At 41.1% G+C, this 27,934-nt stretch overlaps 1 protein-coding gene across 19 annotated transcripts in view; it reads right to left on the bottom strand.

Annotated features, from left to right (window-relative positions):
• Positions 1–22,615, bottom strand: part of WNK1 (WNK lysine deficient protein kinase 1) — a 158,422-nt gene extending 135,807 nt beyond the window's left edge. For 13 of the 19 annotated variants that reach the window (XM_058443353.1, XM_058443354.1, XM_058443352.1 and 10 more), the window contains exon 1: positions 20,862–22,613. In XM_058443353.1, coding sequence (XP_058299336.1) covers positions 20,862–21,620 — 759 coding nt within the window. In that variant the 5' untranslated portion in view covers positions 21,621–22,613. Of the gene's footprint in view, positions 1–20,861 lie in introns of all 19 variants that reach the window. The other 6 variants (XM_032159257.2, XM_058443361.1, XM_032159264.2 and 3 more) reach the window with 3 other exon arrangements.
• Positions 22,616–27,934: the final 5,319 nt, after the last annotated feature.

Below are 27,934 nucleotides of genomic sequence, written 5' to 3'. Positions count from 1 at the left end.
ACCACAATCACAGGTATTAAAATTCTAAACATTCAGTAGTATAAGGGAGTAGCCTTCTGGTTTCCCACAGGTCAAGTAAACAGTATAAGCAACATTTAACCCTAATTATAAGCAAAGAGGTGAAATTGCTTTTAGGTTGGTAAATGAGTCCTTTTAGGTGAGAATATCATCATTTAAATCATTTAAGTAACCAGGACTCAGCTACTACTTACAGATTTGATAGCTAGAGCACTAAATACAAAGTGAGGTTTAAAGTCTTTCTAAAGTAAGTAACAAGGCATCCATTGCCAAAGTTTTGGATTATGTTTTAGAATCACATTTACCACATGAAGCTTGTGTTTAATATGACAAATCTACCATATCTGAACAGCAAACAAAGACAGATCATAAATACTGTAAATTGTTGGAAGTCAAACTCTGTAAAGTTTCCTGAGTCTGTGGTAAGTTATTTTTCTTAAATAGCTACCATGTAGCTATTGATGTGTTTCACTGAGCAACTACAGTGAACTTTAATAGATACTATTTACCACTTGTCATTTCATGAAAAATACCAGGAGCTTTGCTTTCACTGTTTCTCTTCAAATGCTTCCCAGTTCATAATATACTAATACTTCAGAAATTACATAGCTGAATTATGTTCCATGGTAGATCACATCTAGCTCTATCTCAACATTCTAGCAGACTACGTTTGGTCCAAAGTAACACAAGTGCCTAACTCTATGACAAAATCATATCTTTCACATAAAAACAAATCTAATTCTTTAGCGACTTAAAAACTCCAGGCTGGGCGCGGTGGCTCACACCTGTAATCCCAGCACTTTGGGAGGCCAAGGCAGGCAGATCACGACCTCAGGAGAACAAGACCATCCTGGCCAACATGGTGAAACCCTGTCTCTACTAAAATTACAAAAATTAGCTGGGCGTGGTGGTGCGCACCTGTAGTCCCAGCTACTGGGGAGGCTGAGGCAGAATTCCTTGAACCCAGGAGGCGGAGGTTGCAGTGAGCTGAGATCACACCACTGCACTCCAGCCTGGTGACAGAGCGAGACTCCGTCTCAAAAAAAAAACAAAAAACAACAACAAAAAACCTCCAAATGAAAAAAAGCACAGATGCTGACTAATTTTATCCGATAAGAAAAGTAACTAAAAAGTTAACACTGCACATCATGGAATGAGTTTAAATATACACATAATTCTCAATAAATCACAGAATAGTAACAATAAAGGGACCAAGAGGTCATTTAGTACAGTCTTTTTATCTTCGACACTTCTGAACGAATAGCTACTCTGTGTGAATAAGTCTTTGTAAACACTAGTCGGTTATTATGACTCAAACATAGCATTATGGGTCAATTCTCTATAGTTCACATTCTAATTTACAATAAATCCTAATTTTCTTTTACTGTCTCTTGGAAGTCCTTGGACAACCATACAATGCAACTTCTCTCCCAAAGCACCAGCCCAGGTACAAACACCATATAGAGCAAGAACACACTGAGATCTGGGCCAGGCGCGGTGGCTCACGCCTGTAATCCCAGCACTTTGGGAGGCCGAGGCAGGCAGATCACAAGGTCAAGAGAGCAAGACCATCCTGGCCAACATGGTGAAACCCCGTCTCTCCTAAAAATACAAAAAATTAGCCAGGCATGGCGGCACGCGCCTGTAGTCCCAGCTACTCGGGAGGCTGAGGCAGGAGAATCGCTTGAACCCAGGAGGTGGAGGTTGCAGTGAGCCAAGATCGCGCCACTGCACTCCAGCCTGGCGATAAAGCGAGACTCCATCTCAAGAAACACACACACACACACACACACAAACACACACACACACACACACACAGAGATCTGACTTTAACTTCACATTTTTAAAATGTAACAACAAACAGCAGCTTGAAAACTGAAAAAGGCCACAGTGTCTCACATCTGTAATCCCAGCACGTTGGGAGGCTGAGGCAAAGGATCACTTGTAGCCAAGAGTTCGAGACCAGCCTGAGCAACATAGCTTGACCCCATCTCTACAAAAAATTTTAAAAATTAGCCAGGTGGTACCTGCCTGTAGTCCCAGCTACTCGGGAGGCTAAAGGGAAAGGACTGCTTTAGCCCAGGAGTTCAAAGCTGCAGTAAGCCATGATCCTGCCACTTCACTCCAGTCTGGGCCACAGAATGAGATCCTGTCTTTATTGTCTTTGGGGTCACAGATAACCTGAGCTATTAGTTTTAACGTGCACTACAAGGTAATCATAAAGTTTGAAGAGAAGCATGCTCGGCTTTTAAAACAAAAATGAAAAACAAACAAACAAGAATGATCTAGGCTCCACTCCCACTGCTATGTTGAACGCAAGCTTGGCAAATTACTTCATTTCAGTCTTCACCCTGTAAAATGGGACTGATACCTCATTCAGGTGATATAAGAATATATGACACAAGAATAAATGAGAATATATATAAAACACAGTGTCTGGTTCATAAATAGTATCAAATCGCCACTCTTTTCTCATCATTTTGAGAACACAAGTCCTTCAAACATACACAGTTCAAACTTTTTTTTTTGAGACAAGGTGTTGCTCTATTATTGCCCAGGCTAGAGTAGAGTGGCACGACCATAGCTCACTGCAGCCTTGAACTATAGCTAGGACTCCCGGCATGTACCACCTCACTCAGCTAATATGTTAATTTTTTTGCAGAGATGAGGTCTTGCGATGTTGCTCAGGCTGGTCTCAAATTCTTGGCCTTAAGTGATCCTCTGGCCTTGGCCTCCCAAAGTGCTGGGATTACACGTCAAACTTCTGATCAAACTTTACATTAGGCCCTAAAAAAAGCTGCCACTGAAAACACAACTTGCCATAACAAGACAAATTTAAAGACAACGGATCTAAGAACTCATTTGTGTTACAAGAAAGACTATTACTTGATAAGCTATTTATCTCATTGTATTCAGTAATGTCTTAATTTACTCTCTACTCGTAAATACAGAAATAAGGGAATAACCATTTTTGTAACTGCAAAAGTAAAATTTTAAACATTGATAAGGAGCTAGTATAAACATTTTAAAAATCTATTTTTTGTATACTAAGTTCAATTTTAGATTTTAATACTATAACATAAATATATCCATAAAGATAAATCTATTTGAAACACCAATATCAAGAAGATAAAAAATTAGAAATTCACCTATCAAGTTCAAAGATTCACTATACTTAAATGAAAAAAAGAAAAACAATTAAGATGACTAACCAATTTGATGGTATAAACAATGCTATACTATTGACATTAAATTCTCGGCATTGAAAAATATTTGCAGAAAATATAAAAGGATTCATTCTGATATAAGGAACTTACAAAAACTGGTTAGGGGAGAAAAGCACCTGAAGGCAAAAATATAACAAAAGACAAAAGAGGAAATACAATTAGTTATTATTATCAAAGCATATGGGGGAAAGTTCTGCAGACATAAACTATAGTTTATGAAATATTTAATAGTACTGATAAATGGCGTTAGTAAAATAAGAACTCTCACTTGGGTCACTGAAAATCTATATAACTCTTCTGGAAAACAATCTTACAATGAATAGAAAGTATTTAAATGTTCATGCCCTTAGAACCAGTAATTCCATTTCTGAAATTTAATCCTAAGAAAATAGTTCTAAACAGTGAAATCTGAGGTATTGATCAGTGTTTTTGTTCACAAGGCTAAGTAGGTAAATTCCCTTCTCCTATTCCAAGCCCTTGTGGGCCTCTAGCCTCAAGACTGTTATTTTAGAACCAGCAATTAGAAGACAGAGAAAGATCAGCTGGCTTCTGTCTGAGAAAAGGAAGGAGTTTGGCTGGATTATACTCAAGAGGGAGGGGATGAGAATGGAGCTGGAGAGGTACATGCTGGAGGAAAGGAAGGGATTAGAGGATTCATCCAGACAAAATCAATACACTCACCCTCCTTGTGAGCTGCAGGGAGAAGGGAGAGAAAATAATAGTAAAAACTTTCCTTTGGAAAATTATGCAAAGATCCTATTACCCAATATTCTCTGTAACAAGGCCTTAAAGAAACCTTCCAGACTAACATAAATGGGCATGTCAATGACAAGCAGTGTAGGTGAAAGACTGGAGGAAAGCCCTTTCCTGATAAAGTTCTGGAATGTACGAAGCTCACCAAGGATTAGAGGGAGGGGATTTGTGCAGGGAAATAATGGCCAACTCAATTATAAGGATACAACACAGATTAAATTTAGTTTTCATAAAACAGAAATATTATTTCATGGTTACAACCTTGTGGAGTAAGACCCTCGCCCACTATATTTACAACAGAAAAAATAACATACTTAACACTGCAGGGAAATGAAGGAAATTATGGTATATGCACATAAGGAACTGTCAAGCAGCTATTAAAAATATTTATACTAATTCTTATGTTACACTGAATTATAAAATTTTCAAGATATAAAATTGCAAACATACATCTATGATACCACTAAAACATAAGTTTCACGAGGGCAGAATTTTTTTCTCTATTTGCTACCTGAGACTGCCTCAAGCACATAGGAGTACAATAAACATTTGGTGAATAAATATTAAAATCCATCATGAGAGGGAGGAACAGGCAAACATTCTAAATGATATATCGACATTGTCTTTTAGTGATGAAACTTCAGTGGGATTATTTTGGTTTTTATTTTTCCTTGTTTTCTAAGATATCTCTGAGCATACATTACTTCTATGATGGGAAAAAAACTGATTGGGAAGTAGTTCCTTTTAAATGCATTAAGAATTTCCTATATTTTCAAAATATCTTTGGTATACTCTAGAGTAGATTTAACAGTTTAAATAAAGGAAGCCAACTTAGGTTATCTTGAGTGGGTAGGAAGTGGAAAAGGCACACTAAGGCTTTTCCCCCTATAGCTTAGTCAATATACGAAACTAAACTTCTTCAAATAACTTTATTTTTTTTTTTTTTTGAGATAGAGTTTTGCTCTTATTGCCCAGGCTGAAATGCAATGGCGCGATCTCGGCTCACCGCAACCTCTGCCTCCCGGGTTCAAGCAATTCTCCTGCCTCAGCCTCCCAAGTAGCTGGGATAACAGGCATGTGCCACCACACCCAGCTAATTTTGTATTCTTAGTAGAGACAGGGTTTCTCCATGTTGGTCAGGCTGGTCTCAAACTCCTGACCTCAGGTGATCTGCCCGCCTTGGCCTCCCAAAGTGCTGGATTACAGGTGTGAGCCACCGTGCCCGGTTCCTCAAAGAACTTTCAATGTACTGTTATTAAAGCCCCTAACACTTGGCTTTTACAAATTTCTGAACCACACAGTACCACTATTCTAAAAACAAACTACTGATAATACCCCAAATTATATGTGAAGCAGTGAATGGACTTTCTTGCAAATCTCTGAACAAAGACTGGAAGTGAAAAAAATAATTTAGCTTTGTAATATATCAACCATGACTTCTAAACTTCTGTTCAGGGTGATCAAATGTATTAATGATCAATTTACTAGATTTAGTTCTAACTAAATGTTTGCATCTGTGGGACAAACATTCTAATATTCTCTTACTGAGAATTAAAAAAATATATATACTCAAGAATTCAAGTGTTTTTTAATATATAACTTCAAAATTTTAATGTGGGAAATGGTTTTTCTATAAGGTAAATCAGGCAAATTAATGCCACCATACAGCAGCATAACCATGTGTATGTATACACATAATTACGTTGCTGTATGGTGGCACACAGATACATACACATACACACACCCCTATACATACATACACACACACATACATACATACATACACACACACACCCCAATTATGATTACTGTGTACAAATATTTTGCTGCTTTTTAATCTAAAAACCTCAAATTCTTAAATGGGAAAATGCTTTTGCTATGTGGTAAAACAGGCAAACTGTACAACCATACAATATAATGATAACTATAAAAACAGAGTTCAAACACACAGAAACCAGTGTGTCATACACAGTAACAATGCTTATCTCTGGATAAAGATACCGACTGCAGGTGATTTTTTATTTCCTTTTTCCTCCTCTAATTTCCTAATTTTTATAATGAGAGTGTTTTACTAATTTTTTAAGGCATCTTTTTTGTGTATGATTTAAGGATGGTTACAATAACTAAGGTGGAAATAAATGAAGTTTATAACTCAGATAATTTAGTCAAAATCAAATTAGTTTGTAGCCATAAACAATGACTATCAAAGGCCCTTATGCAAAAAGGAAGTAAGCTTCTGTAGTCATTAAGAGGGTTTCTCAAGCCTGTAATCTCAACACTTTGGGAGGCTGAAACAGGAGGATTGCTTGAAGCTAGGAGTTCAAGACCAGCCTAGGTGACAGTGTGTAACCCAGTCTAAAAATAAAAAAAAAAAATTTAAAAATTACCATTAACAGTCTGAAGAGAATGGTCTTGCCATCTCAAATATATTACAATTTTATTAAAATAAAGCAGTTAAGGCTGGGTGCAGTGGCTCACACCTGTAATCCCAACACTTTGGGAGGCCGAGGAGGGCAGATCACCTGAGGTGATCAACCGGGCCAATATGGTGAAATCCCGTCTCTACTAAAAATACAAAAATTAGCTAGATGTGGTGGCGTAGTCCTGTAATCCCAGCTACTCAGGAGGCTGAGTCGGGAGAATCACTTGAACCCAGGGGTCAGAATAAGACCCTGTCTCAAAAACAAACAAAAAAATTTAACTATTCTAGAAAAACTCAATGCTAATGAATAGCTGAACTACAGTTTATCTTTCATAAGCAAGCGACAGACACCAAAAACCAATTTAACCCATTTCTCAGTATCATTAAGATATGAATATGGACACTAAATTAATCAACAAGCTTAAGGAGCCACAATGGCCAGAAATTACTAAAGAATATAAAGCACCGGGCACAGTGGCTCACACCTGTCATCCCAGCACTTTGGGAGGCAGAGGTGGGCGGATCACGAAGTCAGGAGATGGAGACCATCCTGGCTAACACGGTGAAACCCCATCTCTACCAAAAATACAAAAAATTGGCCGGGCGTGGTGGCGGGTGCCTGTAGTCCCAGCTACTCAGGAGGCAGAGGCAGGATAGTCGCTTGAACCCAGGAGGCGGAGGTTGCAGTGAGCCGAGATCGCGCCACTGCACTCCAGCCTGGGCGACAGCGAGACTCTGTCTCAAAAAAAAAAAAAGGCAGTAAGTTTATGCATTTAATGTATTCCAAACATACACCAGCAGTTTATCTGAAATAAATCAAAATATTTCCCAAATATTTCAAGATATTTACAGTAAACACTTCTAATATTCTCTCAACAACAACTAAAGTACTCAAAGAACAAAGCCATAAACAAATGCCATTTCTGATGACTGGACATGCTGGCAAATAACAAAAGATAATATTTTAAAGGATGAGGATTCCAATTTTCTTAACAATCTGGTATTAAAAGCATCACAAACCACTAAGAGTTTAAAACCCCAAATTTCTGTGTTCAGCAACAGCAAAGAATTATGGCCTGTAAAGGATGCTAGTGCAAGAAACCACAAAAAGGAAGGTGTTAAGATATTTTTTAAAAGGAAGTAGTAAACTTGCTGTAGCATCAACTTTCACAGCATTTTAATAGAATAGTCTAAATTAGCGATGGTCAACAGAAACATAACGTGAGCTAAATGCAATTTAATTTTCTAGTAGTCACATTGAAAATGTAAAAAGAAACAGATTAATATATTTAACAAATATATCTAAACATCATCATTTCAATATGTAATCCAATTTTTTGAAAACGTTTTTCTTTTTCATACTAAATTTTCAAAATCCAAAACACACATGCTTTCTTATAAATATTTCCTAACTGCTATGGTCTAAATGCTTCCTCCCCACCAAATTCATGTGTCAGAAATTTAATCCCTGGCCGGGCGCAGTGGCTCACGCCTATAATCCCAGCACTTTGGGAGGCCGAGGCAGGTGGATCACCTGAGGTCAGGAGTTTGAGACCAGCCTGACCAACATGGAGAAACCCTGTCTCTACTAAAAATAAAAAATTAGCCAGGCGTGGTGGCGCATGCCTGTAATCCCAGCTACTCGGGGAGGCTGAGGCAGGAGAATCGCTTGAACCTGGGAGGCGGAGGTTGCAGTGAGCTGAGATCACGCCATTGCACCCCAGCCTGGGCAACAAGAGTGAAACTCCGTCTCAAAAAAAAAAAAAAAAAAAAAAGAAAGAAACTTATGCAATGTAACAGTGTTTTGGGAAGTGGGGCTCTGCCTCCATGAATGAATTAATGCAGCTATAAAAAGGGCTTTTGAGAGTGGGTTCACACTCTCTTGCCCTCAGGCCCTCTGCCATGTGAGCATGTGGCAAGAAAGACCTCAACAGATGCCTTTGTCTTGCTTGGACTTCTAGGCCTACAGAACTGCGAGGAAATAAACTTCTGTTCTTTATATATATGTTATAGTAGTGCAAATGAACTAAGACACTAATTCTTCACCGAAAACAGGCCCAGTAGCCGAGCACACCTGGCACCCAGATTTTTCTGAATACCTTTCTACAACAAAAAGAACCAGGGCTCTCGGAGAAATCGCTGCTGCAGGACTGGGGTGGGGAAATAATAAAATGAACTGAGAACATCTTGTACAGAAAGTAAGGATGTCATCAAAAAATGATAGGGACATGTTAATAACAAGGACACAGAAGGGGCCAGGCATGGTGGCTCACACCTATAATCCCAGCACTTTGGGAGGCTGAGATGGGAAGATCACTTGAGGTCAGTCAGGAGTTTGAGACCAGCCTGGCCCACATGGCAAAACCTGTCTCTACTAAAAATACAAAAACTAGCCGGTTGTGGTGGTATGCCCCTGTAATCCCAGCAATTTGGGAGGCTGAGGCATGAGAATCACTTGAACCCAGGAGGCGGTGGTTGCAGTGAGCAGAGATGGTGCCACTGAACTCCAGCCTGGGTGACAGAGCGAGACTGTCTCAAAAAAAAAAAAAAAAAAAAAGAGTAATCAATTACTGCTAAAGCAGTAATTGGCTTGGAACAGACTTATGATAGATACCAAAGCAGACAAAACACGACAGTTCAATGCTTCAATTTTTAAAGACCTTTTCCAGCTCATGTATCCATCTCATCCTTGATCATGCTTTCTACTTACCCAACCTTCCCTGAACTTATTCATTTAAAATTATCAGAAGAAACAGCCTACACTTATTTTGTTCATGGTTTTATTTTTTAATTTTTATTTACATACATATATTTTATTATGGATTCAGGCGGTACACGTGCAAGTTTGTTACATGGATATACTGCATAATGGTGAGGTTAGGGTTCCTAGTTACCTAACCTTATCACCTTATCACCCAAAATAGTGAACATTGTACCCAATATGTCACCCCAGCCTATACTTATTGTCTCTACTTTCTAAACTTCCTCTCATCCACTCATTAAACCCACTGCAAATTTTCCCTTCTGAAACTGTAAGGTCACCAAATATTTCAAGTAACTATGACATATTGTTAACCTTTATTAATTCTGCATGTATGTTTGTGGTAACCTCCTTTGTACAGTTTCCCAAAAAATAACTATATTTTATTAATAGAGTATACATATTTAAATGTGTAACTTCAGTTCTAAAAACAACACTCTATGTACTTTGAAAGGATGAACTTTTTGGTTAAAGTTGAACTTTTTGGATAAAGTTATTATTTTTATTTTTAAAATTTTTTGGAGACCCAGATCTTGCTACATTACCCAGGCTAGTCTTAAACTCCTGGCCTCAAGCAATGCTCTCACCTTGGCCTCCCAAAAGTGCTGAGATTAGAAGTATGAGCCACCGTGCACAGTCCTGATATCGTTATATTTTTAAAAAGCACAACTTGACCCAAGATCTAGATACAGCACATTCCAAAAGAATTTTCTGCAATGATTAAAAAAAAATTGTTTTTGAGACAGGGTCATAGCTCTGTCACCCAGGCTAAAGTGCAAGTGGCATGATCAAGCCTCAGTGCAGCCCTGACCTCCCCAGTTCAAGCAATCCACCCAGTTCAGTCTCTTAAAGTAGCTGGGGCTACAGATGCACACCACCAGGCCCAGTTAATTTTTTAATTTTTTGTAGACAGGGTCTTGCTATGTTGCCCAGGCTGGTCTTGAACTCCTGGGCTCAAGCAATCCTCCTGCCTCAGCCTTCCAAACTGTTGAGATTACAGGTATAAGCCACCATGCCCAGCCTGAAAATGTTCTTTATCTGTGCAATCCAATATTGTAGCCACACGTTGTCACTGAGCACTTGAAATGTGGCTAGTACAAGAAAATGAAGTTTTAAATATTTCAATTCATTTAAATTTAAATAGCCACATAAAGGCTGGACGCGGTGGCTCACACCTGTACTCCCAGCACTTTGGAAGACTGAGATGGGTGGATCACCTGAGGAGTTCCAGACCAGCCCGGCCAACATGGCAAAACCCCGTTTCTACTAAAAATACAAAATTAGCTGGGCGTGGTGGCACGTGCCTGTAACCCCAGCTACTCAGGAGGCTGAGGCAGAATTGCTTGAACCTGGGAGGCAGAGGTTACAGTGAGCCAAGATCACACCACTGCACTCCAGCCTGGGTGGCAAGAGCAAAATAGCCACATGAGGCTGGTGGATACTGTATTAGATAGTGAACAGTGCAGAAATCTAGGGCATTACCAATGACTTACATGTATTTATGTGCTTCTCTCTTATTCAACCTCCCCCTTACTGAGGCAACTTTAAATTTAATTGTTAATGACTTTTTAAAAAATTTCTTTTTGTCAGGGCTGTTTCTCAGTGTGAATGTTAATGTTTTCTTTTTTTTTTTTGAGACGGAGTTTCGCTCGTTGCCCAGGCTGGAGTGCAATGCCGCAATCTCGGCTCACCACAACCTCCACCTCCCGGGTTCAAGCGATTCTTCTGCCTCAGACTGCCGAGTAGTTAGGATTATAGGCATGTGCCACCAGGCCCAGCTAATTTTTGTATTTTCAGTAAAGATGGGGTTTCTCCATGTTGGTCAGGCTGGTCTCCAACTCCTGACCTCAGGTGATCTGCCCACTTCAGCCTCCCAAAGTGCTGGGATTACAGGCGTGAGCCACCGTGCTGTGTTAATGATTTCTTAATAGCCAAGTGCAACAATTTCAACAGCCTAACTACTACATTTCTTTACTACTACTTGTTAAATTCATCTCCACAATTACTACTATGAAAATAGAACTTCTCTGATGTATTATTTTCTTGAAATTTTATTCCCTTGGTAATTGTTACTATTTTGCCTAAGGACCATTATTCTTCCCTCTCCCCCTCTCTAATTTTTCTATCTCTTCATATCCTCTCCCTAGCTTATCTCATTTACTTCCATTATTTCAGCTACAACTAATACAGACATTTTTGGGAATCATCAGCTTTTATCTTCATCGCAGACCTAGTCTTCAAGTTTCAGTAATATATCCAACTGCCTATTGAACTTCTTCCGGGAGATTTCACAAGAATCTCAAACTCAGTATGTCCAATTGAATACATCTCCATACCTCCTCCCATCTAAAAAACAAAATCCTTTGATTTTTCTCTCTCAGTTGACAGCACTATCATCCCCTAACCTCTTATCCATGCTTCATTTTTCCTCCAAACACCAATTAATCACTAAATTATCCACTAAACCCTAAATATTTTATCTCCTAAATATTTAAATGTTCTATTCCTTCTATTATCTCCCTAGTTTAGGTCCTAAAAATCTCACACTTATATCCTAACTAGAGTAGCCCTCCCTTACTTGAGGCTTCACTTCCCACCGTCCAAAAATATTAAATGGAAAATTCCAGAAATAAACAATTCATAACTTTTTTTTTTTTTTTTGAGATGGAGTTTCCCTCTTGTCGCCCAGGCTGGAGTGCAATGGCACAATCTTGGCTCACTGCAACCTCCACCTCCCGTGTTCAAGTGATTCTCCTGCCTCAACCTCCCAAGTAGCTGGGATTACAGGCATGCACCACCAAGCCCAGCTAGTTTTTTTTGTATTTTTAGTAGAGACAGGGTTTCACCATGTTGACTAGGCTGGTCTCCAACGTCTGACCTCAGGTTATCCACTAACCTCGGTCTCCCAAAGTGTTGGGATTACAAGCATGAGCCACCACGCCTAGCCAACAATTCATGACTTTTAAATTCTGTGCCATTCTGAGTAGCGTAATGAAATCTCGAATGGGACATGTCATCCCTTTGTTCAGCATATTCACACTGTTAATGCCACCCACCCATCTCGTCCTTTAGTCACTTAGTCTAATGGGTTATGGGATGGAAAAAGCAAAGTATGCATAGGGTTCAGTAGTGCCTGTAGCTTCAGGTATCCACGGGAGGTCTCGCAAACCTCAAAATAAAAAGAACCAAAAGATAAAAATACAGACCAGGAGTGGTGGCTCACGCTTGTAATTCCAGCACTTTGGGAGGCTGAGGCTGGCGGATCGGCTGAGATCGGGAGTTGGAGACCAGCCTGACCAACACGGAGAAACCCCACCACTACTAAAAATACAAAATTAGTGGGGCATGGTGGCGCCTTCCTGTAATCCCAGCTACTCGGGAGGCTGAGGCAGGAGAATCCCTTGAACTTGGGAGGCAAATGTTGCGGTGAGCCGAGATCGCGCCATTGCACTCCAGCAGGGCAACAAGAGCGAAACTCTGTCTCAAAAAAAAACGAAAAGCAGAAGAAAAAAATAACTATTATCCCCTAAGAAGAAGAGTGAGGACTACTGGAATCTCTACACTTCCCCCTGTATGCCTTTAATCTATTCTTGGGCAATTACTGCTATGCAAATCTAACCAATTAACTTCTCTGTTTAAAACTCAACTCTTCAGTTACTCCCCACTTTCTATACATAAGAACAGTCCACCCTCCACATCCTCAGGTTCCATATCCACAAGTTCTGCATCCATGGATTCAACTAACTGCAGATGAAAATATTGGGGGAAAAACAATAACAAAACACAATAATAAAAAACAACATGAATTTTAAAACACTACAGTATAAAAACTATTTACATAGCACTTATATTGTATTAGGTATTATAAGTAATTTAGCGACGACTTAAATTATACGTGAGGAGCCACACCTGCAATCCCAGCGTTTTGGGAGGCAGAGGCAGACGGATCACTTGAGGTCAGGAGTTTGAGACCAGTCTGGCCAACATGGTAAAACCCCATCTCTACTAAAAATACAAAAATTAGCCGGGCATGGTAGCATGTGCCTGTAATCCCAGCTACTCGGGAGGCTGAGGCACAACAATCGCTTGAACCCAGGAGGCAGAGGTAGCAGTGAGCTGAGATTGCGCCACTGCACTCCAGCCTGAGCAACAGAGCAAGACTCAGTCTCAAAAAAAAAAAAAAAAAATCAAATTAAAAAAATAAACTATACAGGAGGATATACTACTGTAGGTTATATGAAAATACACCATTTTATTTAAGAGACTTGTGCATTTGTGAATTTTGGTACCCTGGGGTGGGGGCTGTATGGAACCAATCTCCTATGTATACTGAGGGATGACTGTGTGTGAGAGGGGCAATATGGAGAGTTCAAAGAACATTTTAATATGACAATGATATCTAGTAACTCTTTAGCATGTTAAAGAGATAAATCTGTTGCATTTCCCGATTTACCTTAATCCACAATAATCTACCAGTCCATGTAAGGAGATTATCCACATAAAGATAGATATATCAGGTTATGTAGCTCAAAACTCTTAGCCATGAAAATGATCTTATCCCAAGAAATCTGTTAATCTCTATCTAGTAATAGAGAATGTGCACATTGATAATTTGATCCACTAATTAATTTCATCTCTCACTGTTTGGTTTATACATTAGTGTGTGTTTGATTAACTAGACCATCTACCACGTATATACTGACAAAAGTAATATTGTCTCTGAGAAGCTGAACCTCAGTTGCACAAAAGGTATCTACAGGAATGACAAAATGGTTTTTCTTAACTAACCTGAGTATGATGATTATAACAAGCAAATTTCCAAACACTCTTAAATTCAAACTGTTAAAATTCTTAAGAATTCTTACATTCCTGAGAAAATTATTTGCTTGTTATGACTAACAGCTTATCTGAGGACTCTCTTCTAAAAAAATCATTCGGCACATTCATTTAGCATAATGTATTTAATATGGTAATTTGGCAAGGCCAAGATTCAAGTCACAACACTAAAAAGTAAATTATTTATGAAACCCCACCTGAAAAATCTAAATGAATATAAATGAAGGTGGAGATATTATTATATGATCAATTAAGTTGGCCACAAAACCAAAGCTTACTGATGCTTTTCCTCTTACGTAAAAATCACAAATAACCAATCTTTTAAAAACTACATATAGACCAGGAACGGCGGCTCATGCCTGTAATCCCAGCACTTTGAGAAGCCAAGGCAGGTGGATCACCTGAGGTCAGGAGTTTGAGACCAGCCTGTCCAACACGGTGAAACTCTGTCTCTATTAAAAATACAAAAAAAAAAAAAAAAATAGCCGGGTATGGTGGTGGGTGCCTGTAATCCCAGCTACTCTGGAGGCTGAGGCAGGAGAATCGCTTGAACGCAGGAGATGGAGGTTTCAGCGAGCCAAGATCCCAAGATCACGCAACTGCACTCCAGCCTGGGCTACAGAGTGACACCCCATCAAAACACAACAACAACAACAACAACAATAAAAAAAAAACTACATATAAAATTAAGTCTGCTACCTGTCAAAGGCATAATCCTCTTCCAAACAAAATATTAAGAGCTTCTGACAATATTTCTTCAAACTGAAAAGCTCCCCTTTTAAGATTTGAGAAATTAAATTGACAAAGCAAAAAGCTCCTAAAATCCAACTAAGTTTAATATATTCCATCTGTAACAGGTGACAATTTATAGCCTTCTAAATGAATATTTAAGTATCTTTTGTTATATTTTATATAACACTTAACATTTTTCAAAGTACATTCACATAGTATTTCAGTGGATCTTCAACAATCCTAAATCAGTAAGACATATTGCTAATAAATGGGCATTATAGATTAAGTTCCTTACTCAAAGGTCAGAAAATTGGGTAATCTAGAACTCAAGGGTTCTGCCTTGGTGCTCCTTTCCATTGTATAGTATTCTATTACACCATAGTGAACTTTCCAAAGACTAATGGATTAGACAAAGTATATAAACAATTTCAATATGATAAATAAATACTGTAAGAATTATAAGTGAGATCCACCAAAAGAAAATATGCTTTCCAGATACATGCAAAGAAGATGAGACAAGGATCTTAGCAGATTCTGAAAATCAGCAGTTCAGAAAGGTTGGCATTTGGGTGATGGGTCACAAAATTAGAATGTTAGGCAAAGGCCAGGTAGAGCTAAGGAATTTAAAAGCACCAGTAACATAAAGATCAATACCTGCTTACCTCCTCCTCCAATAATAGTAGTTAAGTTTTGCTATATGATTTTTCAAGCATAAACATAAACAAACAAAATCTTCACAGATTCCCTCAAAAGGACAACCTAAAAAAGATGCTGCATCATCACAGTTAATATTTATGTGGCAGGCCCTATCAACATGTTTTATGTATGTTCATTCACTTAATCAGCACAACTCTATAAAATGGGTACTCTTTTTTACACCCATTTTACATACAGGAAACTGTAGCACAAAACTTGCTCAAGGTGACACCATTATGTAGCTGAGCCTTGATTTGAGTCCAGGCAATCTAGTTCTTAACTACTATGTTACAAGGCGAAAAATGGCCTCTTCAAACATAAACTGAGGTCATGCTAACTAAGTCTCACCTATTCCTGCAGACCGGGTTTTAAAACAAAACAAAACGGCTGAGCATGGTGGCTCAAGCCTGTAATCCCAGCACTTTGGGAGGCCGAGGCGGGCAGATCTCGAGGTCAGGTGTTCAAGACCAGCCTGGCCAACATGGTGAAACCCCATCTCTACTAAAAATACAAAAATTAGCCGGGCATGGTGGCGCTCGCCTGTAATCCCAGCTACTCAGGGGGCTGAAGCAGGAGAATTGCTGGAACCCGGGAGGTGGAGGTTGCAGAGAGCCAAGATCGCGCCACTGTACTCCAGCCTGGGAGACAGAGTGAGACTGTCTCAAAAACAAAAAAAAAAAAAAACAACTCAAATAAAATGCAAGTTACTAAATATATAATTTAAATTATCAATATAATTTAAAGAACTGGTATAGCAAAGGTGTACTAACTGTAATTATGAATTATTTCATAGTATGCTAAATATTTTCAGAAATGATATTTGAGTAAAGCTACTCTTGCTTTTACAGCTTTATCTAAAAAAATGTAAAAACTACCAGAAAACCCAAATAACAGGTTTAGGATGATTTCTGAAAATGAGAGCCCAGTTTTAGTTGAATGTTTCCATAGGGATGAACTAAGATGAATTTTATTTATATTTACATACATATACTATTTTTTTGAAATTCTTTGATAAGCTGCTGGTGGAATAAGATGAATTTTAAATGACTAGGATCTTGCATCAAAATTTGAATGTCAAGAAATGAATTGTCACCAAGCAACAACAGATTCCTAGTTTGTTTTACACAAAAACAACCTCTTTCCAGGTTTTTTGATTACTTCTCAGACTGTGTTACTATGGGTCAGAAAAAAGGTAAGAGAAAAAATTTTGCCAATACTCCTAATCGGTTACTTTGAGGATTTAAGAACAAACTCCAAAAACTATTCCGAGACGGAAAGTTACGCTGATTCTCATCCTAAAAAATAAGGAATGTGGCACAAATTTAAAAGATAAGAGGGAAAAAATCACCAACATTCAAATAGATTCAGTTCAATTAGATATTTTAAGAACTATAGCAAAGAAATAAATGATGGTTTCTTAATCACAGAACCACATCCCATTTCTGTAACACTGCTAAACTATTCACAAAGTATTAATGTCGTATACTCATGACACACAGTCTTAATAAAAGACAGAGAAAAATAAGCAGTTAAGTATATTGGAGCTTCAACAAAAATATGATTTGACCTCTCTTTTCAGGTAGATGTGGAAACAATCTCATCAACATATAATGCATCATGTGAACTCTTCAGAGGCAACTTGGGAAGGTGCTTAAAATAAATCATTCTTAAATCTGTGCATCAATGTTTTCTTTCTTTTTCTTTTTTTTTTTTTTTGAGACAGAGTCTCACCCTGTCGCCCAGGCTGGAGTGCATTGGCGCGATCTCGACTCACTGCAACCTCCGCCTTCCGGGTTCAAACGATTCTCCTGCCTCAGCCTCTCGAGTAGCTGGGACTACAGGCATGTGGACCATGCCCAGCTAATTTTTGTATGTTTAGTAGAGATGGGGTTTCGCCATGTTGGCCAGGCTATTCTCGAACTCCTGACCGCGTGATCCACCCGCCTCGGCCTCCCAAAGTGCTGGGATTACAGGCGTGAGCCACTGCACCCGGGTGCATCAATGTTTTCTTAAAGGAAATTATGCTACCTTTTTTGAAAAACAAGATCCCTTTCTAGAAAAGCAATGTAAACTCTGCAGACAGAGCCCAAGACTCTGACCAAGACAACCAAATATTAAAATTAAGGTGCACTACTTGTCTAATAAAACCAGTTAAAGAAATCTGCATCTTAAACATCTCGGTAATTACTGAAGACCCTGTGGTATCAAAATATTACCTAGGTATTATTTACTAAGAATCGATGCTTGTAATTAGCTGGGTGTGGTGGGGCGCGCCTGTACTCCCAGCTACTTGGGAGGCTGAGGCAGGAGAATCGCTTGAATCCAGGAGGCGGAAGTTGCAGTCAGCTGAGATCGCACCACTGCACTTTAGCCTGGAGATAGAGCAAGACTCCGTCTCTTTTTTTAAAAAAAAAAAAAAAAAGAATTGATGCTTGTTTTACTAAAGAGCAATGCATAGCATGACATGACTCTAAAAAATTAGCTTGACAGAAAATAGCTTGATTTGTATACCATATTCACCCATCCACAAAAGCCTATTTATATCTCAATTTGAAGTGATAAAAATCAATACCCAAAACAGAAGCCTGAAATTTGCCATGGGTATAGGACCGGGTTTCTCCAGAAATCCAACAGCCACTTCCACACCAAAACAATATTGCTTCATTTGAAATTACTTATTAGCCATCTACTGGACTACAAATGCTTTATCATCTCCCAAATTATTAGATCCTAACTATCTTTTGTTCTTCATCTACCTAATCAGGTTATTTACCTGCTCTATGATTTCAGGTTCCTTATTTGTCAAATAAACAGCTGGGCAGGATAACCTAAGATTTCTCCCAGTTTTAATACACTAAGATTTTTAACTCAACAACTTAACTCAATATCCTCCTGTCTTGCTTCAGAAATATATGTACATTAAAAGGATACATTTAGCAAAAAAGTTTCTATCTTCCCAGTGCTTTAGTAATCCCTTGGCTTGTCCTTTAACTTGGCTCCAAAGATAAAAGTTCAAACACTGACCCACTGAATACTTTATTAGGCATGTAGTGCAAGTGTCCTGGTCAAAAAAAACAAAAATACTGCCTAACTACTGCTATAAAGGATTTTTCAGATAGGATAATCTTTTCAAAATCAAAACAAAAAATTACAGAAGCACAGACAAATGACATGGAAGCTTCTAAACCAGGTACCACTTAATAAGCTAGGATTCATCTAGTTCTGCAGCCAAATCCTGAAATGGCTCAAAAATAATATGCGATATAAGATTTTCTTTAGTTTGGTAATGCCCATGCCTAGATAGAGAATTAAAAATCCAAAAAGACAAGTTCTAAGAAAACCTGAGAAGCTCAAAGTTTTTATCGTGACATTAGACAAATTAAGTTTTTTTTCACTGTATTATCAGTTCCAAGATAATAAAGTATCAGAAAATTCCAGGTGATAAAGAGAAAACACACATCACATTCTGAGAAGTCTCAGAAGTGAAATAATTAAAACAAAATTAATTCATAAAGTGCTCAACGAGTAATTGGGTCCAGTCTTAAAAAAGTAAGGTAACCGGTTACAGAAAAAAAATTGTTAAAAAGCACCTATTCAAATATAAAACTATAATGGAAGAATAAAATTCCAGCATCAGTATCAACAGGCATCGATAGTACAACAAAGAAATGTGTCTACCTGTAAATTTCTGCCTGTAAACCAAAAGGAATCAGACATGTTTTTTGTTGTTGTGGTTTTTTGTTTTTTTTTTTTTTTGAGACGGAGTCTCGCTCTGTCACCACGCTGCAGTGGGATGGTGCGATCTCCGCTCACTGCAACCTCCAACTCCCTGGTTCAAGCTATTCTCTTGCCTCAGCCTCCTGAGTAGTTGGAAGTACAGGCGCGTGCCACCATACCCGGCTAATTTTTGTATTTTTAGTAGAGTCGGGTTTTCGCCATGTTGGTCAGGCTGGTCTCGAAATCCTAACCTCGTGATCCACCCGCCTTGGCCTCCCAAACTGCTGGCATTACAGGCGTGAGCCACTGCGCCTGGCCCGGACTAAGTTTTTTGAGTATGACTGACCAAAATGAATAGTTTTCGTTTGACGAGGTTTTTTTTTTTTTTAAAGATCGTCACCTTTTCAATTCTGAAATACTATAAAATTAACGAGTAGTTTTAATTTCACACTACCTTAGAAGTTCTACATCATTAACTGTAAAAGTTAAGAAATGATTATGTTTGTAAAGAATTTCTTAGTTTTTAAGTTTACTTCCACATGCTGTGTTAATTTCACATTTGATATGGCCTTAGTTATTTGGAACCTGATATTCAAAGGGTTACGTGTTAACATACTAGTTCATGGATAAAATAAATTCCAAGATCATTCAGTTATTTTCATATCCTGTATCAGGCTGGTCTATATTCTTGGCAAGATTACTATCAACAATGGCATTTTTTATGTATGCATAATGCGGTTGACTTTTTTCCTTCAGTATAAACCTTCTCCTACTAATAACCTATGTTCACCTATGCCCAGTCAGGGCAATATTTAAGCAAGCTGCTTCAGTAAGTCATGCAACAAGTAGCCCAAACTCAGCTGTTTAAATCTAGAATGTACTAGTCAACCAGAATGACACACCATTATTTACACCACTAGAGGTTAAAAAAGGAAGTATGGCGACTCCTTCGGACTCTTGGGAAAGTTTAGCTTAAAGATATTTTATAAGATTAAAACAATGATGATGACATTACAACTCTCAAAGCACTTACACAATTTTGCATAGGCTCCTGTACTATTCGCTGTATAGTGAATGGGCTGAAAGACATTAGTTTAATGAACAACGTCAGAGCAATGCTGGTACCGTAAGGCTTAAACATCATTAGGTAGAACAACATCAAACATCCAAAAGGGGCAGAGAAGAGTCTTTTTTTATAATTATTTTATACTAAATGTCTGTGTAACCATCAAGCAAAATACATCCAAAGGTACAACAAGGTCGTTCTCATTTAAAAAGAACAGCCTGATCTCAGGAATGGAAACACGCTTCTACACCCAGACGCAGCTCATCACTGCAGAGCCTTTGATGAGACTGAAATGCACAGAGGAAGAAGCATCTGTACTTTCAACTTCTCCACTCATTCCAGGTTTCTTGCCAGACACTAAACCAGGAGACAATTCGTTTGTACTAAGATGACCTTCACCACCGCTGCCCGGTAGCAAATCCCTCTGGCTACCAATAATTCTTATCCTATCCCAACACCTAGGCACATGCTCCACATTCTCCTAATTTCAGCCCCTTTCAAAAGTTGGCCTCCCCCTCCCACTCGGAGTCCAACAGAGAATACCAAGTGAAGGGTGAACTCGATCAACTGGCTTCGCCAAGCCAAATCTGGGATCCAAAGGACTGTCAAATAAAGAAGTAGGTGGGGCTTTACCTGCAGTTCACACCAGGCGACTTCCACAGTGGTTTCAGTGTCCAGACCTTTGTAGACCGTCTTAAACGAGCCTCTGCCGATTTCGATGTCAAACTTGAGAAAGCGGCCATCGTTAGACATTCCCACGGCCTTGGTCTCCAGCTCTTCGATATCATCCTGCTGCTGGCTCCGTTCCTCCTGTGGCTCCTTGGCGCTGCCGCCGCCGCTGCCACTTCTCGCTGGCGGCGGCTCCTCTTTGCTCCCCACAAGGCTAGGCTGGGACACTGGGCGGTCTTTGCTGGTACTGCTGGGGACAGTCGAGGGGGCAGGGCCCGCGACGGCCTGTTCCCCAGGGGCGGCAGCGGCTGGAGGCTGCTGGGCTACCTGGGAAGCGGCGGTGGCGGTCACGGTCTCTTCCCGGTGGGGCTCCGGTGGAGCACTCTGCGGGACAGCCGCGGGGATGCTGGGCTGGGGGAGGGAAAGAGGAAGGCCGGGAAGCTCCAATGCAGTGGCATTGGAGTCGCAGATGACACTTCGGCGGAAGAAGCGGTGCTCAGTGGTGGTAGTGGTCGCGGCCGCCCCACGGCTGTCCTTGTCCATAGTGTGGCGGCGGCGCCTGTACTCCTCGGTCCTGCCGGTCACAGCGTCGGCGGCCGCGGCTCCCAGTTTCTCCCCCACGGAGGAATCGGAGCTGGAGCCATTCTTGGGGGCAGGAGCCGGCGGCGAGAGGAACAGGGAACCGGGAGTGCTGCTCTGCTTCTCTGCGGCGCCGCCAGACATGGTCGGTTCGCTAGAGAGAGGCGAGCGGGCTCGGATTCGTGAATGAAAAGGGCGTGAAGGGCCGAGCCGCCCGCGCAGAGGTCTGCAGGGCACCGCGGCCGGGCGGGTTCGCGCCGACCCGGACGACGCCTCACTCGGCACTGACAAGCCGCAACGAGGGAGAGGCGGACCGCTGGGCCCAGCTGCGGCGGCTGCAGGCACCGAGGCTGTGCGGCTCACGAGGAGGGCTCGAAGGCGGGCGATTCGGGAGCGGAGCCACGGGGGTTAGCGCCGCACGGTCCGCATCCATTCTGCGGCGGGCGGCGGCCTGGCGGGCGGTGGCAGCAGAGGCGCCGCAGTCATGAGGGGAGGGCCAGGGGCCCGCACCGAGTCCAGGCGGATGAGGCCGACGCGGCTCCCACCGCCGCCGCTCGCCGAGCTGGGCGGGCTAGGCCCAGAGGGCGGCGGCACCGCGGGCACCGGACCAGGTCCGACGCCCGGGCGGTGGCAGCCCCGGGGCAGAGGAGTGGGAGGGGCCGAGGCGGACGAGGGAAGGCCGCGGCCCGGCTCCCGGTCACTCAGGCGGCCGCCTCCTCCCACACGCGCCCCCAGCGATGGGGACCGGCCTCACAGGTCGCCCATCGCCCAGAGGCGAAGGGCCGGAGCCTCGGAGCCTCGGCGCCTGAGGAGCGGGCCCCCCCTTCCCCGAGGCCTCCCCGCCCGCCCCAGGCCTGGCAAACCCGTCTCCTCCCGGGCCGGTGCCGGGGGCTGACGGAGGAGGGAACGGCGGGGAGGGGAGGGCCGCTCACCGCGGGGCCCGAGCTCCGCTGCTTCTCTGAGGCAAGAGGAGAGGAGACCTAGAGGACTGGGTGAGGGGGAATAGGGAGAGAAAAGAGCAGTCACCCCCACCGGGCGCCTTCTGTCACCGAAGACGGGGGTGCGGAGTGGCCGAGAGAGGAGCCGCGTCCACCCGGGAAACTCTCTGCGCTAAATGGCGCCGGGAGTCTGAAGCCTCCACACAGCCCGCTCGGATCCCGCCCCCCGCCGCCCGGGGCAGCCCCACCCCCCGCCTCGCTCCGGGGCTTTTGCGCAGGCGTGCTAGCCCCGAGGCACCCTGGGACTTATAGTTTACGGGTTGGCGGGGATGAACAGGACCTAGAAGAAAAGTGCCTACGACTTCCGTGATGCCTTGCGGTTGCTGCAGCCTGACGCCTCGTGGGAGTCGTAGTTTTCTTTGGAAACCGTCCCTTCTGAAAGGCTGATGGGAGCGTCATCACGGGTCGCTCAACCCCATCCCGAAGTCCGCGCGAGCTTAGGAAAATCATTATTTAGGGATTAATTGTGGAAGAAGGAAAGGAGGGGAAAAAAAAAAAAAAGAGGAACGAGCGGGGGGTGGGGGGAGATGGAAAGACTCCCATCATGCTCTGCTAAGCGAGAGAGCTCTTAGGGTTGCCATGCAATGAAAAATGATCTGTTGTTCATCTTTAATGGAGAGAGCCGCAGTAGTGTTGAGTGCCTGCAGGGCTGTGGGGGTGGAAGGGAAGGGCAAAGCAGGATAACCGGAGCCTGAGCTCTGAGTCGGAGGAGGGGAAAAGAAACTTTGTGAAGATTGTGCATGAAATTAATATTGATTAAATGGATTGGAGGAGACAGGGAGGATTATCTTCCATCCTCCTCCCCTCAACAATTAAGGCCACATTCTCAGCTCCTGGCCGAGACTGGCTCTCAAAAAGGGCTGCCTTACTGAAATCGAGGATCCTAGTGAACTCTATCTTTGCTTTGTCTGAAAAATAATAAAAGGCGGGTTGGGGGAGCGGTGGATTCAAGAAAAGATAAGGTCTACGGATCTACGGGTCTTTGACCACACTTGGGGGCTGGGCTGACTTCTGCCTTTGTAGTTGGTTGAAACTTATTTTCCACCTTTCTTCTGCTTGGTGGCTTCGTGAAACAACACCCCCTCTTTCTCTAGAGCTCCTGAATGTCCACATGCAATGTCTACCAAGGCTCTGGGCCCGGGAAATGTGGATCCATGCGGCTTGCCGCCATGGAATGTTTTTCTTGAAAGCATCCTTGTCTGCCTGGACCCCTGTGCTCCTCGCAACTACTCAAGATGTGGAGGGGATGAGCACCAGGGGGCACCAGACGGAGTAGGAAGCCGGACTCGGGAGCAGACGGCAGTTTAAAAGCCTCAGTCCAACCGGTGGAGAGCGGGAAGCGCTGAAGACGTGCGCAACCGCATCAGAGCGTCCGGACGCGGCCGTCTTTCTTCAGCGCCCGCTGCGGAACCAGCTCGGAAGCGCGCGTCCGGGCCGAGGACCACGCTGCGAGCGAGCAGCTAGCAAAGAACTTGGCGGGAGGTCCCTTAGCACAGTTATCGGATGAGCTCCACCTACAGAAGTCTTGCCCTACAGTTCATGTTAATTCATCTGATACATAAGATAGTTAACGCTATTTTTCTTTTCTTTCTTTTTTTGTTATCACGAGCTACACTTTCAAGTTTACAAAAATGTTTTAAACCAATGATTGTTAGGTTTCATGAAGCTGACAGGTTATGAACATTTTAAAATGCCAATTCAGTAGGGACAACTACAGTACTAAAATATTAGTGTTCCATTGCTTTAGAAAATGTATCTTTGATTCGTTTGCTATTGGTAATGGTAAATAATCTCATTATGGTAAATGGAATTAAGAGTGTTTTTCTAACCGTAAACCTAATGTAAGCAAGGGAAGAAATGGCTGTAAAATACATTTTTATTGTACTTTTGAGTAAAATAAAACTTGCCCAATTGTTGCTTCACTAGGAAAAATAGTCTGATTTTAAACATAAGGCAGCTAATTACAAATTGGCAAGTTAAAAGAAGATCAGTAAATCATAATGTTCCCTTTTGGCACCATGAAAAAATTAGGATATTTTTGTGTGAGTGGTTGTTAAAGGATTTTATTGCCTGTTCCTGTTTACTGAGCCCTGAAACTTTGGCCACACTGCACTGGGCACAAGTCCCTTGATAATCACCATGCCCTATCAACATGTCTTTTCAACCAGGAACAACTAAATTCATTGTAAGTAATTTAATTAACTGTTGACTTAAAACCACACTTCCTTGGAGACAGCTTTTCCCACTTGTGTAATGTTAGCTTTACAATGAAAACAGATACAATTTTAAGTTGAATATAATCTTATTATGTACAATGATTAGATTTAAAGGTTATGTTATTTAGTGTGTGTATTTTACTAACAAACACTTTTTTTGCTCAGTTGTTTTTTTTTTTTTTTGAGAGAGTCTCACTGTGTCACCTGGGCTGGAGTACAGTGGCTTGATCCCAGCTCACTCAGTTCTTTGTAATGCTTACCAACCTACCTCTGGGTAAATGATATTTTCTGTTACTCATTACTGTAATTCCTAATAGTACTTTTCCTTTGTCTGTCACTTCAATTATCAAGTAAAGAATCAACCTCTCTATGTTCCACATAAAACATCAAGTGACTGTAAACAGAGATAACAACCCAGGATACAATGAATGCACTAAGCTCAGAGGTTTGACTTCCTGACATTTGGTTCCACAAGAAGAATACGAGTATGTTATTCTGTCTCACCATGTCTCTATTCTCTCTAGTTCTTGTTCTCACATTGATTGATTCATGTTTCTTTATATTCCCATCCATTCACATTTTTTTGTTTACATGGTTTCTGCCATTAGTAACTAGCTAGCAATGAAAGTCAGAGACACCTTTGATTTAGACAGTGGCTGAAATATCCTGAACACACAAAATCTACCTTACTTTGAATGTGGCAAAATATTGATACATAAAGTTGCTTCTTGAAGTGTAGGGGGAAAATTGTCCCATCTTAAGAGCATTTCTCTTTTTTGTCTCCTTTCCCTCATTTTCCCATGCTCCTTTGTCTTGCCTATGGGTAATTTTTATTTTACCTCTTTGTCATCTGGAAACCTGTCACCTGGAAGTAGGAAGTGAGAATCAGGCAGCTAAACAATGAAGAATAGTTTTTTAAGAACTTTATATTATAAATGAAATAAAGGGGATGGGATTTTCCCTATATCAAAGTATATTATAAAACCATAAAATTAAATCTTTATGGTATTGAGATAAGCATAGGCAATGGAACAGAAGAGAGAGTACAGAAACAATCTCATGTATGTATGGGAATTGCATATAGAAAATGGCATTTGAAGTCAGTAGGGCAAAATAATAAACAGTGTTTGGACAATTAGTTATTCGTTTGAAAACTAAATGAAGTCAGTGTTTACTTCAGACTGTTCACAAAATTAATTTCCACATGGATTGAAGAACTAAACTTTTAAAAAATATCTCTAAAGAATTTTTTAAATATAGGAGAACATAGGGTACTAAAGGGCTTCAAAGAACAATCCAAGAGCCACAAAGAAAAATATTTGACAATATCAAAATTGATAATCTATTCAACAAAACACAAGTGACAAACTGCCAGAAAAACTCTGGAGACTGTATAACAAAAGATTAATATCCAAAAGATATGGGGGAAAAAAAACCTCTTAAATCACTGAGAAAAAGGCAAACCACTGTATAGAAAAAGAGGATATGAAAAGATAATTTACAAAGCAGTAAATGCCACGGTGGCTTACACCTGTAATCCCAGCACTTTGGGAGGCCTAAGTGGAAGGATCACTTGAGGTCAGGATCTCGAGACCAGCCTGGGCAACATGGTGAAACCCCGTCTTTACTAAAAATACAAAAATTAGCCCGGGCATGGTGGTGTGCACCTATAGTCCCAGCTACCCGGGAGGCTGAGGCACGAGAATCGCTTGAACTCAGGAGGCAGAAGTTGCAGTGAGCCGAGATTGCACCACTGCACTGCAGCCTGGGTAACAAAGCAAGACTGTGTCTCAAAAATAAAATAAAATAAAATAAAAATAAAAATAAAATAAAATAAAATAAAGCAGTAAATGCAAATAACAAAAATAAACATGAAAAAGATGCCGAAAGTCAGTAACTAGCAAAATGCAGATTAAAATATAATATTTTCTCTCATAAAATTGAAAGATTATCTTTTTTTGAGACAGAGTCTCACTCTTTTGTCCAGGCTGGAGTGCAGTGGTGCAATCACAGCTCACTGCAGCCTCATACTTCTGGGCTCAAGCCTGCCGAGTAGCTGGGACCACAGGTGTGCACCACCATGTCCAGCTAATTTTTAAATTTTTTGTAGAGATGAAGTCTCACTATGTTACCTTGGCTGGTCCGAACTCCCTGGACTTAAGCAGTTCTCCTATTTCAGCCTCCCAACGTGCTAGGATTGCAGGCGTGAACCACCACGCCTGGTCTAAATTGAGCAAAAAAAAAAAAAAAAAAAATTTTTTTTTTTTTTTAGTGTCCCCATCATGGCAATTTGCAAAATTTTTAGGGATTCATAATATCAAGTGTTGGCAAGGATGTGGGGAAACGTGCTGTTAATGATACAGTAAATTAATACAACCTTTTTTGAGGGCAATTTGTCAGCAATTATTAAAATGTACAATGTGCATCGTCTTTTTCTTTCTTTTTGGTACCTACCTTGGAAAAATACTTGCACGTGTTTCCTAAGAAATATCTATAAGAGGCTGGGTGCAGTGGCTCACGCCTGTAATCCCAACACTTTGGGAGGCCAAGGTGGGTGGATCACAACGTCAGGAGTTCCAGACCAGTCTGGCCAACATGGTGAAACCCCGTCTCTACTAAAAATACAAAAAATTAGCTGGGTGTGGTGGTGTGTGCCTGTAACCTCAGCTACTCAGGAGGCTAAGGCAGGAGGATCACGTGAACCGGGAGGTGCAGGTTGCAATGAGCCAAGATCGCGCCACTGCACTCCAGCCTAGGCAACAGTGCAAGACTCTGTCTCAAAAAAAAAAAAAAAGAAAAGAAAAAAATATCTATAAGAATATTCACTATAGCCAGGTGCAGTGGTGTGTGCTTGTAGTCCTAGCTACTTGGGAGGTTGAGGTGGGAGGATTACTTGAGCCCAGGAGGTCGAGGCTGCAGTGAGCTGTGATCACGCCACTGCACTCCAATCTGAGTGACAGAGCAAGACCCTGTCTCTAAAAACCAAAAACAAAACATAAAACCTTTCACTATGGCTTTATCTGTAACAAAAAATCCAAATGATCTGCATGTTCATCAATAAGAAAATAGTTAAACTACGGTATTTCCAGTTTGGGGTACACCATGCAACAGTAGGAAAAAAGGAGGTAAATATGTATGTGGTGCCATAACTATTAAGTGAAAGACTCAAGTTTCAGAATAATATGCACTAGATCACATCTTTCTTTTTTTTTTTTTTTTTTTTTTGAGACAGAGTCTCGCTCTG

Source organism: Hylobates moloch, unplaced genomic scaffold, assembly GCF_009828535.3.
Source record: "Hylobates moloch isolate HMO894 unplaced genomic scaffold, HMol_V3 SCAFFOLD_8, whole genome shotgun sequence".
Lineage (NCBI taxonomy): Eukaryota > Metazoa > Chordata > Mammalia > Primates > Hylobatidae > Hylobates > Hylobates moloch.
Note: the sequence above shows the minus strand (reverse complement) of the source record. Positions and strands in the feature narration are given on the sequence as shown.